Here is a 16,884-nt window from a genome sequence, read left to right on the forward strand (position 1 = left end):
AAAAAGAAGAACCATGTTATGTTTGAAGGAAGGGGCCTATAAAAGGATAGTGTACAGTAAATTTGACTGAGAGTTTCAACCATATGGTTAAAATCTTAAAAATGTGAGCAAGTTAAGAGATGTGTTGGAAATGTGTTCAAGGAAGAGAGCTGTTTGGAATGGAAGAAGGGATGAAGGGAAGAAAGAGGAGGTGAGTTATGGAACAGGATATGCAAAAGGAGTATGAGCCTTTCAGGAAAGTTATGAAAGAAGGGAGACAGAGTATAAAAAATAATGAAATGGAGAGGGTTAATGATGGTAAAATGAAAGGAGACATGGAAATGGTTTAAACGCCTGGTGAAGAGATTGAAGACTCCTTTTTCTGCCAACTTTTATGTGTTTACTTATGTCTGGTTTCAATCTAGTGCTTTTTGATTATTGTAATGTTACAAATGTTCAATAGTGTCAGAATTTAGTCACACACTCACAATGTTAACATCATTTTTCAAACAATACATACAGTACATGCGAGTAGATTTCGAAGTCATCCAGGCCAGTGTTAAAAGCAAATGTGTTGGAGAAAAAAGAGATGACAGTGACTAGAGAGAGTTTAGAGGGAATTAAACTCCTGGATTCAGTAAAACATTCCAATGTTCAAAATCTCCACAAAAAAGATTGAGACAGAGAGAGAGGGTTTGGAATGTGAAGAATGTCATTAATCATGCAATTGAGAAACGTTTTACTTGAAAAACCAAACCAAAAGCAGCAGGATAACATAACAAACTTCTTCTTCTGTTGTTATACATTTGTAAATTATTGTCTCATTAATTCTATACACACCTATAACTCCAAAAAGATCTCTCAGTTATTTACTACACAGAGCTTTTACATTGTTGGGCCTGTTCAACTAGATTGCTACGTCTTCCAAACTTCCTTAAACGTTGTTCCTTCGGCAATTTGCCTAATTCACATTTTCTACCAAAGGCCTTGGTGTTATTACCTGGCCATGCCTAGACTTGAGAAGCCTGCTGGGACGATGAGAACATCAAGGCGGGGAAAAGGATGGACCCCCAGAACGGTGTGAGCTGCAGCCAAACAACGAGGCAACAGTTTAAGGGCTCCCATCTGCAAAAGGAAGGCAACAAGTTTCAAAAACAAAGCAACTGACGACTATAAAGTTGCACATTTTATTTGAAGCAGATGTGTGTATGTGATACAGATGGGAGGGATATACAATAGTTTGTGAGTACATGTATTGGCTGTTGCACATATGTAATGTCTATTATGATCCTATGTGTTCGAGGTAAGAGGATATCTCAAAAAAACAATTTAAAATGTAACTATTCTTAGTGTGTCTTCTCAATGTTTGGTCCTTTATCTAAGAGGCATCATCACCTTATAATTGACTAACAAGAAAACACTGTTGGCCTTATACTTATTGTTGTTATTCCAGTAGGAAATTCCCATTTAAAGAATGAGGAATGTTTGAAGTGGCACTCACAGGAACACAGCGTCATACAGTGGCAGTTGAAAACCGCTAACATAATGACACAAACATTAACTGACTCTCTGGTCTCTTCTTATCATATGAAATATAATTAGCTCTCCACCTGGGCCTTCTGCAGCAAGCTGACGGGGCCAAACACACGGTGCGGGATCACCCGCTGGGACCTAGCCGACTCCTCAGTAAATCGGCAAGGGTAGTCGTCATGGGAACAAGAGATGCTGTCATCCACTATGCCTGAATAATCAGTTACAGAGTGCGTCTCATCCTCAAGGGAAGAGCAACAGAGTGCAGAGTCTGAGTGGGTGGTCTGGTTTCCGCTGCAGCAGATTAAACAGGAAATAAGAGATAAATCCAACGTTAACGCTAAAGATTTAATGCATACTTTTGTAATAAAAAACTAAATACAGTTCTTGAGTTGGTAAACCAAAATGGCACAGGAGGAAACCACAGTGATCCAAGAATATCTAGGTGCCGACATGCAATCTCATTCACCCTAAATCCAGTCCATCACTAACTCCATCCGCTGCATCAGAACCCTTCCAAAGGATTTGAGCGAAATCCAAGTTTCCTTCCAGCCACTCACTGAAAATAAAGGCCTTCCTTGTAGCGGGAGATTTCTGCTGCCGGCAGCACGCTACAGCTGGGCTGCTGCTGGAGGAAAACCATGAGGGGAGGAGGAGGAGGATTACTGGAAACCACTGGTTGATCTGCCAACCCGCTGCCCGGTGGTGAGGGAGACCCCAGCCCCACCCTGCCCTGCCCACAGCAAGCCAGCCCTCACTATGCCCCAGCCTTCACTCTACATCCTGTACCTCCATAAAAAAGTATGTGAGCTTTACTTATTTTGGTCTCCAAAGATAATCTCTGCTGGGCACTGAACTCAGGGTACTATGGTAAAAGCTTTATTGTACCTTTCATAAAAAGCATATTGAGTGGTGAACCCTATCCATCACCCTAGCTTCGCCTGCACCATTTTAAGTATGGAGAGAGGAACGTTTTTCCATGGAATCTCGAAGGGCCAGACCTGGGTTAATAACAGTCTGAAGAGAAGGAAATGTCACATGAAGAATTGGATACAGGAAAAACAATAAAATACCTGCCAGTCTTGAGTGGAGAGCCCTTTACTACTTCACTGATGGAGCTCCTATGTCCAGACATTTGGTCAGCCTGGGCCCATTCCCCGGGTCTAGCCCCGAGTTTGGCAGTCTCACTACAATCTGTCTTCAGCCCTCTTTCCACTGCTGGAGCAATTTCTGCTGGGACTTGGTGCCAGTGGCCCACTGCCAAGGTGAAGGTGGAGGCGGGCATGGGCATAGTGACGTAGTAATTCCAAATTAACAAGCCTGCAGAGAGCAAAAGGGAAAGAGAGAGTATGAAAATGTCAATGCTAGGGAAATGGAGGGGATAAAAGGCAGTAAGAAAGCATTGCGAGAGAAATTAAGGAATTATTTGGACAGAAGGTTCCATTTTGTTTCACTTCACGATTTAGTCTGACATTGTGTTCATATTACATAGTTTTATTTACCCCTTACCAATCCCGATCCATGCCAACCTTTCAAATATTTCAACCTAATATAGTATGTTGTATTCCGTCAATTGACAATAACTTGTGACGCTGCATTCATTTCCTTCAAATGTTTTTTTTAAACTATGACTATTTGTATTTTTCGAGCTCTGATGGTAGATCAGATGTCTTCTAATTGTGCACCTTCACATAAATTAAAATAACTTAAAGTAAATTAAAGATAAGACATATTTTCATGTAAGGAAAGCCCTCTGAGGCAAATTTTTGATTTTAAGCTTTTGATTTAAAAATAAAATCGACATGATTTCTACAGGTTGTCAAAAAAATAAAATAAGCTTACTTGTGTTCCCGTCCCCAAAAGGTACAGCCTCCTCCTCCCCGCTCATCAAAACCACACACTCACTGGGGGCCCGCACTGTTGCCTGCCATGTTGACATGGCAACAGGCGGCTCCTGGCAGGGGAAGAGGGCTCGGTTGTTGATGGGAGAACCGGCGGTGTAAACACACACCCTGGAAGGGTAAACAATGGTAAACTATAAACAACCCTATTTCAATGCTCAAAGGATACACCAAACACACACACATGCACATAATAGCATCTACACACAAAAAACTAATATAATAGCTTGAAGCACGATTTAGTGAATTAATGAATTAGTATTATTCTGTTCTAACATGTCAAGCTCAAAAATGTACACTGTAATTCCTGAAAGGAAGTTGGACATCTGCCACCAGTTCTATAGGAATAAGTGGTGTTATACTAATAGGGCTGAGCTATATGACAATACATATCTTAGAAATTATATTAAAATATCTTATGTATTCATTTCTTTATGTCATTTCTATAGTGATGCAGTATAGCCCTAAATGTATGATTTTCTTCTAAATAGTTTTACACGTTGCAAAAAAGTACTAAAATACTCAGTTATTTTTATTTGATAAATATTTAATTCACACAGGAGTATACAAAAAAGGCTTTTTGTGTTTGTTTTTATAAACCATTTATTTGAAGGACCGGAAAACATTCCATGTCCTAATATAAATTGATAATTGATTAAACAACCTGTTGTCCTGGTCCTTGGTCCACCTCACGGAGCCTCCTGTTGGTCTTGTCTCATAGCAGATCCTGAGAGCACGAGGAAACTCCTGAGGTGAGGCGACCCCTTTCTTCCTCACCTGCAGGCTCCACTGGTCTCTATAAAATTGCAGTGAGCAGCAATCCTGAGCACCAGGGGCATGGCTGAACAGCGAAAAGAGCTGGTGCTTCTGCTTCCACTGGTCAGAGGGCATAGAGATAAGGTTCTGAATAAAGGCTGTTTGTGGGTTCACTAATCCGATACCTGAACTCTCAGATGCAAACTCTGGTTGGAGGCCAGACATGGCCGACAGAGAGGAGATGTCCACCTCTTCCACCTTTGACACATGGAGGTCACAGCAGTCCAGCACTAAGGTGAAATCACCATCAGCAGTTGTTTCCCACAAATGTGAAGACTGAATCATTTTGGTTTCAGCTGGAATCTGTGGCCCTGCGCCAGACAGAGCCTGAAATTCAGCTCCATCTTTTTCTCCAGTGCCAAGCATCTTCTCCACCTTTGGTGTAGCCTTCCCAATTCCTTCTGTACCCTCCTCCACTGTGTCCTCATCATGAGATCTGCACACATATACATCGTGACTCCTTCCGGCCCCTATAGTGCAAATTCCAGGTCCAATGCCATCCTCAGTCTTAGACCCCGATCCAGAGAAAGGCTCTAGGAACAGAACGACACTACCACTGATGACCCTCCTGTCAAAATGAAGTGTCAGGTCCAACACATAATGTCTGACAAATATGTGGTTAGTATTGGCTCGGAGTGGAAGGTCATCTGTGTCAGGGTTTAGGTCCTTGTCTGGCTGCATGTCATACAAATGGTGTCAAAGCTGGGCTGCCAAATCTAGGATGCAAACCAAAAATAAAGCTTTATTTATTTCTGTTTCAAACATTTAAATGACAGAGTATGGGTTTATGTAGTTGTAGACCAAACCATTAGTTGATAGTCTTTAGCTTCCTGTGTTCCCGGTTTACTTAAGTTTGTGAATTAAGTGTTCTGCCAGGTTACAGTGGTAAGCCAAAATTATGTCAGTGTCTGTATGCTAAAGTCAAACTGAAATGCCAAATACCATTTCACACATTCCAAAATTATGACAAACAGGAAAGAACTTTTAGATTCCTGTTTTGAGCTTTTTTAACTAAGCTGTACTGTACAAGTAAAACACATAAACCCAGCACCAGAAACAGCAGCCTACATTTAAGCTCTCGTGCTGAATATCAGAGTTTTTGCCATCAGAATCCTTGCATTTAGCCTGCTTGGGGCAAGAAGCAGACTTGGCAAGACAGAAGTGCAATTACCATTTGCAGCAGGAAATCCTCAGAGCTTTTTCAGGGCAGGAGATGTATAACATTATGAGTAAACACACTCACAAAAAAGGAGGTTGGCTAAAAACGTCTGCTTACCTGACTGCTCCTAGTAATAATGGTCTTTACATTTCTGCATATTACTATAATGGAACAACGACGAAAGACTAGTAGTGGAGTAAAGAAAGATAACCCAATTTTATATATATATATATATATGTTATTGCCTGAATAAATGTTTATTTCATGGAGGAATTAATAAACTTGTCTGTGGAGTTTCAGTACCTCGTGACGACCTTAGTCGCATTTATGTGTGTGAGAGGACCTGACAGAGCAGTAAAAAAACGGCACAGAGAAGTCGAGTTATCAGGATTTGAGTTTCAAACTTTAAGTTGGCCTGAAGATGACTGTATCACACCGGTTTGGGCTAACTTTGTAATAGAAGTGTGGTTTCTGTAACGCAAACACAACATCCTAAACTACAACGGGAACGTCGTCATTAATCACCAGCATCACGCCAGCTAACCGAGATTTAAAGAAAATGTAATAAAAAAGACAACTGTTGACATACCGATGGCCATCACAAGTACTCGCTTTTGTGAATGAAATGTACAACAAACCTTTATCCGCCATGTCAACGTCGTTTAGTGATGACGTCATATTGACGCGACAGCAAACGATTGTAGTTTTTCCCGCAGATTCTTTCAATGTTTTAAATGTATACAAGATTCTCGCACCAACGTATATATATATATACGTAAAAATAAATATGTATATACATGTAGCTCTATATTAATATATATATATATATATATATTTATATAAATATATATTTTTAACCACAGATACATTATGCATCAGTAAAACGAGAAATACATTTTCTGGATGTAAACATCATAAAAAAAACAAAAGTAGTAGTAGAAAATATTTCATAAAACTAATGGGATGGACTGGATAATATGGCTCAATGGTGAGCCTTTTATATGAAAATATTGTTAGTTTATTATCGCAATAACACATATTTATAGAAAGGCCATTTCAATTTGACCTAATTAACCCAATTTTAAAAATGAGTCACTAAACGCAGTGATGACAAATGTGCATATTAGATTTTATTCAGGTGCTTCGACAGCATTGTTGGCTATGCATGACACCGAAAATCCACGTTTAATGAAACAAAACAGGTATGATGTAAAGATAAAGAAGCATAAATGCAGTCTCCAGTGCCTACAAAACAGATTTTATATCTACACATTTTAGCAATGTATTGCATATTACAAAAATAGGTATACATTTGAATTAATACTCACAATAAATACACACCCTGTATGACTTTTATTATCTTATTTAGTCATTTTCAACATTCTACAGTTACAAAATAAGAGATGTACCTAGAAACAGAGCATAAAGGCTTTCATTACTAAAATGCATGATGAGGTGCAACATAACAACAATGATATGAGTTTTTTCATGAATGTCAAATCAAATAAAATTGCCAATACGCCAAAGATTTAGTACATTTCTCCTCTGGGATTTATTCAGACATATGGAGTAAACATAATTCACAATGCAAAGCACAGATATGTGGAGTGACGAAATGTTACATTTCTCGTTAAGTATCTCAGTTCCTTAGTAAGTAAGTAAGGAATTCAATTTGGCACTGTGTCTATTGTATGAAGTGGACTATTTACAAACAGGTACTGAAGCTAATAGAACATACACTGAGATTGTTACAGCTTAGTCACTGAATCCTTTATTGCTGTTATTTACCTAAAAACACATTTCCATCAAATTGTAAAGCAAAACTGTTTTGTCATACTTTGTAAACATCTTAACGATCCGTCATAATACCTCTACTATACAAAATGTGGATTAAAGAAAAGTTTCAGATAAGTCTATCTGCCTCCTGTGTAATTACATCAGATAACTCTCAATAAGTTAAACTCTTCCATTAGCTACATGGCCAGTTACTGTATTTATTACAATATTAAGATGATAATGGCCTCAACTGCTAACACTGGAAAGTGTGTCTATATCTCCAGTGCAAAAATCCATCCCATCCATTTCATGCCTAGACACCCCCAGAGTGGAATTTCAGAGGCATTTTAGCACACAACAGAATCATTTATCATTATTAAGTACAAAGGGACTTCAGTATGACCCCAACAACTTTCTGCTCCATACATTACCTTAAAAAAACAGACATCCATTCACACATTTACATACATATACACACAGGACATAAGCATTATTAGCACACATACAGGCCCTGGGCCAGCAAGGACAACAGAGAGGAACCAACCCACAGGAAACGTTTGCAGCATTGTAAGGACTTGCATTATATAAAAAGAGAAATCAACAGAGCCAAAGCATCTGAAGATTTAACAGTGAAGTGCTCCATAAGCTACACTTTGCTTGAGTTTCCCACCTCCTTATGTTTATGTGCTCACTCTCCATTTTGCCTCCTGTAACAAACAACAAAAAAATCTCAAAAGTGGACGTTCAACAGACGTTAATAAACACTGCTGAACTGTTGAGAAACTAAGACTCCTCTATTGTGGAGAGAAAGTACTGCTCCAGCGCAGAGGAGTGCAAAGGTACCACCAGCAGCTCCTTTCCTCATTGTTCTCCTCTTTCATCTCATCTTCTCTTTTCCTGTCACAGTTGTTTGACAACCTCCCCTTCCTCTCCATAGCGCTCACTCTTAGACAAGCCATGGCATCTCAGGAGTTTTCCTCCTGAGTTTTGCGGAAACTTAGACGTTTGAAGGAATCCCTGTGAGATGGAGAGGACAAGTGGATGAGGGATGAAGGGAAAACACAAAAACACAAGAAAATGATGATGATAATGAGGAAGAGAAGAAGGATTGCTCAATGCAAGTAAGTTTAGGAGCATAAGTTAATGTTTTCATGAGCAAGGCACAAAATAAATGTCTATTGTATTGGCCGGTAAGAATCTCTTGCAGATTCATCTGTTACTATATATTAATATGTGTTGATAAACTATATTTTATTGACAAATATCAATATTCACACTAAATTCAACTATGCTGGAGTTGGTATCATTCCTCATCTAAGTTACAGTATATTCTACCAACAACAAGAAACTGTTGTTGGAGGCTCTATTCTTCCAGAGGCGGAGTAATCGATGTAAACATCTACATTTTTGTGATGAGTATCCTTTGAGGAACATACTTATTCCTCAGTCTGGACATGCATTGTATCAAGATTACTATGATCGATCATAAAAGCACTTAGTGCGCAGTCAGTCTTTGCTTACACATGCATGCCCAGTGGCCATGGCCTTGCTTCAACACTCACTCTGTGTATAGTGGCTCTGGCTTAGCTATCAATATTTGTTGAGGCAGTGTGAATGGATCCCTGCTCAATTCCATTTGTTTTCACTTTCCTTTGTGTTCAGCAATTCCAGAGTGATGACAAGATCAATGACATGTGTTGTTTTTTCTCACTGGCATCTCTTGTCAAAACAGTATTGGCTGTTTGACCTGGAGGGTCTGTTTACCTGTTCTCCAGCCGAGGCCTGATGATGGGTTTATAGAGCTCAGGAATCTTCCTCTCCAGCATCGGCCTCAGGTTCTCTCTAAGGCGGTTATAGTTCTTTTTCAGCTCCTGCTGGTACTCTTTCTGGTCAAAAGTGATCAGGTGCTTGTTCTTCTCAACTGCCTCACCACACCTAAAGTGCAAAAAACAAGGTGGAATCTGTTTAAAATATATTTTCATTTTTTACAGTTCATGAGCTAATAAGGTAATAAATTGCTTAACTCCAGGACCTTCATAATGCAATAACCTCTAACTTAATAACAGCTTCTACAATGACTTTATGCGAAACAATCTTGCCATAATCCCCTCTCTGTCCTTAAGCCCCTAGAAATGCACTGCACTGTTTCATTCTAATAACATCCTGTAACTACTTGACATAAATTGGACTGATTTGCATGCCAGAACTCTCAAATGTGAGATAACCATGTACTTGTCTGTACAGTAAGCAACTGACCAATCAGATATTTTCAAGTCCCTTGGCTAGAATGTGAGCTAAACTGTAAATGACCCATAAGGCTGTATAAATGTATAAAAACACAGTCAAAATGGTCAGCAAAGGTAAATCTCCGAATCACTAATGACTAAACAAACAAAAGCCCTTTTGTCAAACAGATATGAGCTGAACAAAGAACCGAGGAAATATTTCTAGTCCCCCCATAGTCCTCTATCATGACATCGGAAAACATTTTCCAATTTGGGATCAATAAAGTACATCTTATCTTATATGTAATACAAAACACACAAAGCAGGGCGGTGGTGGCAAAGTAGGGCGGTGGTGGCAAAGTCCATAGGGGCTTGGCCTGGGAACTGGAAGGTCACCAGTTCAAGTCCCTGAAAGACCAAGTTGTTACCTTGGTGTCCCTGAGCAAGGCACCGTTACCTACACTGCTCCCCGGGCGCCGTACATAATGGCAGCCCACCGCTTGTTACACTAGGATGGGTCAAATGCAGTGGCTCAGTCAGTAGGGGCTTGGACTGGGAATTTTAGGGTCGCCAGTTCAAGTCCCCAAACAGACTTGAAATATGGAAAGTGGACTGCTACTTGGAGAGGTCCCAGTTCACCTCCTGGGTCCTGCTGTGGTGCCCTTGAGCAAGGCACTGGACAACTCCAATCCCCCCTCCCCATTGCTCCCCGGGCGCTGCACGGTAGCTGCCCACTGCTCCTAGTACTAGGATGGGTTAAATGCAGAGGACCAATTTCACTGTGTGTGCTCTGCTGTGTGCATGTATGTGACAATAAAGAGGGTTTCATCCTCCGAGTATGCAAGAATAATTGCAAAAACATGTCAGAGTCTATTCCTTTTAAAGCGCAGAATATGACAAATCAGTCTCTTAACAGTATATGGTAAATTGGCAGGGCAATGAGCATTAAGGACAGTTCACAATACTAAAGGATTTTTCCAGCCACAACAACTCAAGTGTTTTTTAGTCAAAATATGTATGGCTCTTTTACCCTTAGTTTACTCTTGTGATATACAATATGAGCTATTTAATGCAGATCTACCCTGAACCTTACATCTGTTAAAAATAACGATTAGGCGGTTAAAATGCAGCGTTCACAGTAATTAGTTGCAAAGCAGATAATGTGCTCATATGTGAGGTTCGACGTCTTAGGGACATACTATTTTTGAGGGAATACATGTAATTCATTCGAGGGAAAAAGATGACCAAGGTTAAAAAAAAAAACAAGACTGGATTTGATCAGAGCTCAACTGTCAAGAAGATTGGCATAAAAACGGTCCAGTTCCAGCTTTCTTGGATTTAGGATAGAAAAATAAACCCTTATGAAATTACAGTAAATATTTGCCAACCTGCTTGTAGCAATCAAGGCAGCTGGAATGTGACATGAGGGTTAGAAAATGAAAAACACCTCTTGGAAGCAATGCAAACCCCCAAGAGACGAAAGTACACACACACACACACACACACACACACACACACACACACACACACACACACACACACACACACACACACACACACACACACACACACACACACACACACACACACACACACACACACACACACACACACACACACACACACACACACACACACACACACACACACACACACACACACACGTTGTGAATATTAAATACATAATTAAACTCTTAGGAACAATAAACCTTTGCAACTCAAGAAGAAAAAGTGCTCAGTGATATCAGGAAAAATAGCTTCCACTGTCAAATGAAAAAAATCTCCTGTCGCAATGTGTTTCATTATTTCACACTCCTCTTACTGTACCTGTTTGAGTTTTTTATACTATCATCTGGTGTGCACTATAGTGCCAATTATCACTTCCATCTCTGATCGTCTCTTGACTGACACTCTGTTTAAAAGGGATATCCATCTCCATCAGTCACAGTTGTCTACAGCTTTCTTTTATCTTCCGTCCCTAACACCAGTAATGATGTGTACATAGAGCATCCTGGAGGAGATTTTCAGTTTCACAAAAAAAATGAATTTTCTACTTGGATATATCTCTGAAGTATTATTCCGTGCTTCCACCTACTGAGCCGGGGCCAACCACTGGTAACAATCAAGGGAAACAGAAATTCTAATTTACGTAAAACAGTTCCTTTTGGTTTTTTATTAGCCTACCATGCACTCACTTGTTTTCGAGTTGTTGTGTTGTGGGTTTTTTGTTCTCATTTTAGCACGACTTTGGTTCAGTGTGTCATCACTTGGTGGTGTTTTTTTGATCGTATCTTACCTCATTATAAACTCTTTGAAACACAATCGCAGTTTATTGTGGTGACGGAAGAGCTTCGGGTCTGCTGGGATCTCATTCAGGAAGACCTGGGCTACCTCCAATGGGCCCTACAAAGGGGGGGGGGGCGGAGAGAGGAGGAAAGGAACAAAAACAAAGGGACAGGGTTAGAAAGACCAAGAAAGAGAAAGCAAAAACAGAATGGAGGAAGGAAGGAAAGAGAGGAAACGTTTAAGAGCTTACGAACAAAAGGAGGGATGAGTGCTCCTCTTTCAGACAGGGGGAAATGACTGACCAAAACTGAATCCCTAATGCAAGACCGAGATGCTAAACTACAACATGAGGAAGATATCAGAATGTAAAATGAGCCATGATTAGCCTCCTGCATGGCTAATGTCCCCACTATCCCTGTATACACCCACCATTTGGCTCCCATTTGCCCAGTATGAGATCTTGTTATCCTAACTTATATTCATCATAAAACCACAGCATGCTTGCAACAGTGCCTGCATCAGGCGCAGTTAAACAGCTCTGATTAGCATCATAAACGCACAGAGACTGGGCCTCACTCTCATGTCTGAGCTGCAGACTCGCACACAGAAACACAGCCTCCTGTGCTGATTACAGTCAAGAGTTATATGTTTACGGAGCTGCTGAGCATTAGCGTTATGTATACAACCATCAGGTTGGAGCGAGGGACCTGTCAGATTAGACACTGGAAGATAAAGCATAGGGGGAGGGAGTGGAGACGCTGTATCTAGCTTCATCATTACTCTAACATTCTGCAGGCTGGCAGGACCTGGAAGCTATCAGATCAAAGAGACCTCCGGTTCAGCATGGCGTGCAGCAGGGACATGAAAGCAAAGAAGGCCCATGAATTGACGTTTTAACTAAATCAGGGGAAAAGGGATTAGGGTTGTGGCGGGGTTGAAGGCTTTGATGTGTGATCACTGTCATGTCTGCCACCTGCACTCTGTGACTACAATGGAAACTGTAAATGTGATAAGATAAATAGGGTTAAATTATTCTGGTTTATTTTCCCCCAGCACATTAGGAGGGAACACTCAGAGGACAAAAGGGCTATGTATGATACAAAGAACAATCACAGTTCTTTGGGAGAACAGCTTTCATTTGGATGAGCATGAATTAAGTCCTAATTTCAGCTCTAATATGAACAGACATACGGTAGCGTAAAAACGAAACAGTGCCTTCATTCAACATCTGCAATGCTCATACCTGGTTAACAGTTGCTCCCACAGAGCCTTGTAGCAGCATCTGCAACATCTTAGCATCAGGCTGCTCTCTATGTGTGGCAACTGCTAGCTCTCTTGTCTTCTTCTGCATGTCTTCTATGGCCACTTCAATAGGAGTCAGATCAAACTGGAAACAAGAGAAAGGAAATGTTGTACAAATGTACTGCTGCAAATGCCAGAATGTGTTAAATTGTTCTATGTACTACACCAGGAATCTGACCCTTACCTCCTCTTTCTGGATGACGTTGATGCGAGTCTTGACGTAGGGGAAGGCATGCATGGTGGTGAGGATGGTCTTTCTCTTGTACTGCTCATTGAGTTCCCCCCGCGGCCGTCCGCTTTTGGTGAAGGGAGTGGTGTACATGAAACGCCGCAGGTTGAAGTTCTTCTCAAAGTTTGTCAGCCGGTCTTTCATCTCATAGTCATCGAAGTAGGGCTCCACGTAGGTGATCTGGATATAGGCCTGAAGAGGAGTGGTATTTAATTATTTACTGGCAGCTTTTCAATACGTCTGAGCAGAAAAAAGGAAAATATACCTTGCACAAAGGTGTTTGTTTTTTTATGCGTTTGTTTTCCACGTCATTCAGATTTGTATGTTATATATACTGTTTATGATGTCTAAATAAGGAAATCAAGTATTTTAAACTGTAGCCGGGTAATGTTTAACATTGTATGTCTGACATTATTTGATATTTTCTTTTATTATTAAAGCTCTGACTTTACATATTTTATACACACTAGATAATTTCATTGCCATTCATAAGACATAATGTCATACTTCATATCATACTTACTACTGAATGTATTCAAACTAAGATAACAGAAGAGTCCTAGTTACTTCATCATAAACATTTTTTAAGTAATATAACATTTTTAGCATTTGGTGATGCAAAGGTTAAACCTAACCAGCAACAACAATAATATTTTTTAGGACACTACAGTCATGTAACAGCAACCAGTCGTGTGACATTATGATCACCTACCTTGTTGCGGTTGAGTTGTTTTCTGTCCACTGGTGTGGAGTCCTTGATCATCGTAAATGCGTCTTCTCCAAAACACTGACTGTAAAAATTCTAAGAGTGGGAGAAATTGTGTTGTTAGTGTAGAGTATTGTTCAAAATATAGCCTGTCATGCTTTCAGTGCAAATATCATGCAGATTTCCCTGCCATTCAAGAGTCTTCCTTTAGGAATAAATTGTGAGAAGAACACTTAAAAGCCTGAAATCTCTTCGAAGTCCTTAAGATACTGATTCATTTACTTTGATTCAAGAGTGACGCAGACTGTATTAGTCTACATGACATTATTTATATTTTTAGGCATTGAAATGAATGCCAAGTTTTCCAAGCTCTCTAAAAATCAAATGGATGATTGTGAGTCTTGCCTTCAGTCATTTTATTCAAGTTAAAGTAACTCAGTCATTATCAGATTCCATCAGTCAAGCCAGATACCATCTTCCCTTTTCCCACCTCAATCACACATTATTCTCACACACACACACACACACACACACACACACACACACACACACACACACACACACACACGCACACACACACGCACACACACGTACCTCCAGCCTGTGTGATATCTCAGGCAGATGTGTGATCCCTGGCTCCTTGTAAATGAATTCCCGTTCGTCTAGGTCGCCAAACTTGGCCCCATAAAAACCTACCCGGAAATATGTTCCAAACATCCTCTTGTGGCCCTGGAGGGAAACAAACAGGACATTTCATATGTCTCTCTAATCAGTATGACATAAGTTACATATTGTTTCCCATTATGTTAATAGTTTACTTGTCTTTGTAATGCAAAGTTTTTCTAAGGTAATTTAAGGTAACAAATTAGTTTTAAATTACTTTTCCATTCTGCTTACTTTAACCTTTATTAAATACATGAAGCAGCAAATACAGGGCCACACAGTTATTACCTTCTTAATGATGTTATCAAAGGCTATCTGCAGTTTGTCATGAGTGGAGGCCAGTTTTCTGAAATCTCTGTGAGCCTCTAGAATTGGTATGATGATCTTGTAGACCTCATTTACTGCCTCAAAGAGCCCACCCTGATGAGACAGCCATCACTGTTGTTAGCACGACCACATACAATATACAGAGAGGAAACATTTGCAGGTAAAAATAAAAACATTAACTTTTTATTAACTATCAATAATAAAAGAGATTTAAGTGAAGAATATAATAGTAAATACCTAGATGTTGTTCCCCTTATCCACAAGAACAAGTTTTCCAGTGTACACATACACGTTACTCAAAACTTAATAAGAAGAATAAGTATGTAGTAGGGTACTAACGGTATAAAGGTAACACATTTACAGGTATTGGATATTCAAATTTATATGATACCGTAACGTACAGTAAAAATGTTTTGGGGGAATTTACATAACAACCCTAGTTTGAATTATGTATTCAAGAACGAAAAGCAGGTTTCTATCTAAGAAAAATGCAATATCAGTGCAGCTTCATGTCTCACATTGCTGAAGAGCTCAGCAGCCTGCTCGAGCAATCCCACCAGGCCGCTCTCAGTGAAGTAGCGTCCTGAACACACCCCGTCCTCGTCCGGGGACAGGATGTCATCCGACACTGCTGACTCCTCCAGCACGTTGGGGGAGATGTTCTGAGGAGAAAATCAGTGAGGTAATCAATCAATTAGCCGTCTTAATCAAATAATCAATCATATGGCTGACTTTAAAAAGGAGATGTCCTACAGTGGGAAACGGAACTAATTTGATAAGCATCCAATCAATGACCTGCTGACTGCTGCAGGTTAGAGTGTCCTGTACCTGGGCACCACAGAGGTCATGTGTGTGACAAAGCTCATCGATATCTCCACCATCACAGCTACTGCTGTTTGTTTTCAGTTCAGGGGAACAGGCTGTTCGCTGTTCCCAAAGGAGCACATTTGCTTTTCTCTACCCTTTAACTTCAAAAGCATTGTGCTAGACAGTGCTACCAGGCCACCATATTCATATGTTGACGCTGTGAGAGTACAGCTCCCCCCTCTGGACACAAACAGCCAAATTTGGAACAAATCCTTGGGGACTTGTGTGTGTTTTGCAGGGAAGGGTTTGCTTATGTACAACCAAAGAGTCACAAACAACAAATGCAAATGCTTATTTTTGGTGGCTGTAAACTTAAGCTAGTTTGGTGAGAATTTGTCTTATCTACCTGAAAAGTGACACTGCCAACAGGCAGGTACTTGTGATCTTCCAGCATGCTGAGATACTCGGCAACCAGTGCAGCAGCGTGTACCAGACACATAGCCGACTCAGTGTAACACTTCCTGTTGTTGTGTTTCTCTGCCATGTTTTGTAGCCAGGTCAGACGGAGGTCAGGAGACGTCTGGTAGCCCTTTGCTATCCTGAAAAAAAGCGAGAAGAGGGACATTGTGGTTATTTTTCCAATTTTCTTCTATTATTTAACCAGGTACAAGTCAAATAACATTTCTTTTTCAAAGGTCAGCAAATACATTGCCTATAAATACAACATGGACAGGGGACTATCTATGTGGACAAATCAACAACAACAACCACCATACTAAATTAGGTGTGCTGCAATCAGGATGCATTTTGTGACAATGTTTATGTTGACAAATAATCCCAACTACAACAAAAACCTAATGCATTTGTTATAAACCAGAAGGAAAAAACCCTGCGATAATGTTACAGCAAACTGAAGCAAGTGAGCGAACTAACATTCACATACAGACATTTTGAGCTCATACATTTTTTTAAATATATTACCTGTTAAGTTTTATGCTTTTTTTAAGCCCACCTTAGCATTTAAACTGACTTCATGTTGCACACTCGTGTCATTTGAACCTTGCTCAATTATACATACAGTATAGGATTAAATGGATGTCTTCGTATACAGTAGCGACTAAACGTTTTTTTTAAAGTTCCTGGGAGTGAGTGTGATGGCCATGGAAGTATTTGTGTTG

The 16,884-nt window shown here is 40.1% G+C and overlaps 2 protein-coding genes across 3 annotated transcripts in view; both read right to left on the reverse strand.

Annotated features, from left to right (window-relative positions):
- The window catches only part of aopep (aminopeptidase O (putative)), a 65,515-nt gene extending 59,469 nt beyond the window's left edge, over positions 1-6,046 (reverse strand). Inside the window, exons 1-7 of one of the 2 annotated variants that reach the window (XM_063897980.1) lie at positions 5,398-5,542; positions 4,075-4,942; positions 3,352-3,521; positions 2,583-2,829; positions 1,979-2,134; positions 1,590-1,803; positions 980-1,104 (exon numbers count right to left, since the gene is read on the reverse strand). In XM_063897980.1, the coding sequence (XP_063754050.1) occupies positions 980-1,104; positions 1,590-1,803; positions 1,979-2,134; positions 2,583-2,829; positions 3,352-3,521; positions 4,075-4,907 (1,745 nt within the window). In that variant the 5' untranslated portion in view covers positions 4,908-4,942; positions 5,398-5,542. Of the gene's footprint in view, positions 1-979; positions 1,105-1,589; positions 1,804-1,978; positions 2,135-2,582; positions 2,830-3,351; positions 3,522-4,074; positions 4,943-5,397; positions 5,543-6,023 lie in introns of those variants that run through there. The other variant, XM_063897981.1, reaches the window with a different exon arrangement.
- Positions 6,047-6,493: 447 nt separating this feature from the next.
- dock8 (dedicator of cytokinesis 8) overlaps positions 6,494-16,884 on the reverse strand; it is a 50,105-nt gene continuing 39,714 nt past the window's right edge. Inside the window, 10 exon segments of the mRNA XM_063896682.1 lie at positions 6,494-8,178; positions 8,926-9,096; positions 11,683-11,789; positions 12,916-13,059; positions 13,159-13,395; positions 13,916-14,005; positions 14,504-14,638; positions 14,861-14,992; positions 15,418-15,561; positions 16,113-16,305. Coding sequence (XP_063752752.1) covers positions 8,127-8,178; positions 8,926-9,096; positions 11,683-11,789; positions 12,916-13,059; positions 13,159-13,395; positions 13,916-14,005; positions 14,504-14,638; positions 14,861-14,992; positions 15,418-15,561; positions 16,113-16,305 — 1,405 coding nt within the window. The 3' untranslated portion in view covers positions 6,494-8,126.

This window comes from Eleginops maclovinus, chromosome 12 (genome assembly GCF_036324505.1).
Source record: "Eleginops maclovinus isolate JMC-PN-2008 ecotype Puerto Natales chromosome 12, JC_Emac_rtc_rv5, whole genome shotgun sequence".
NCBI lineage: Eukaryota > Metazoa > Chordata > Actinopteri > Perciformes > Eleginopidae > Eleginops > Eleginops maclovinus.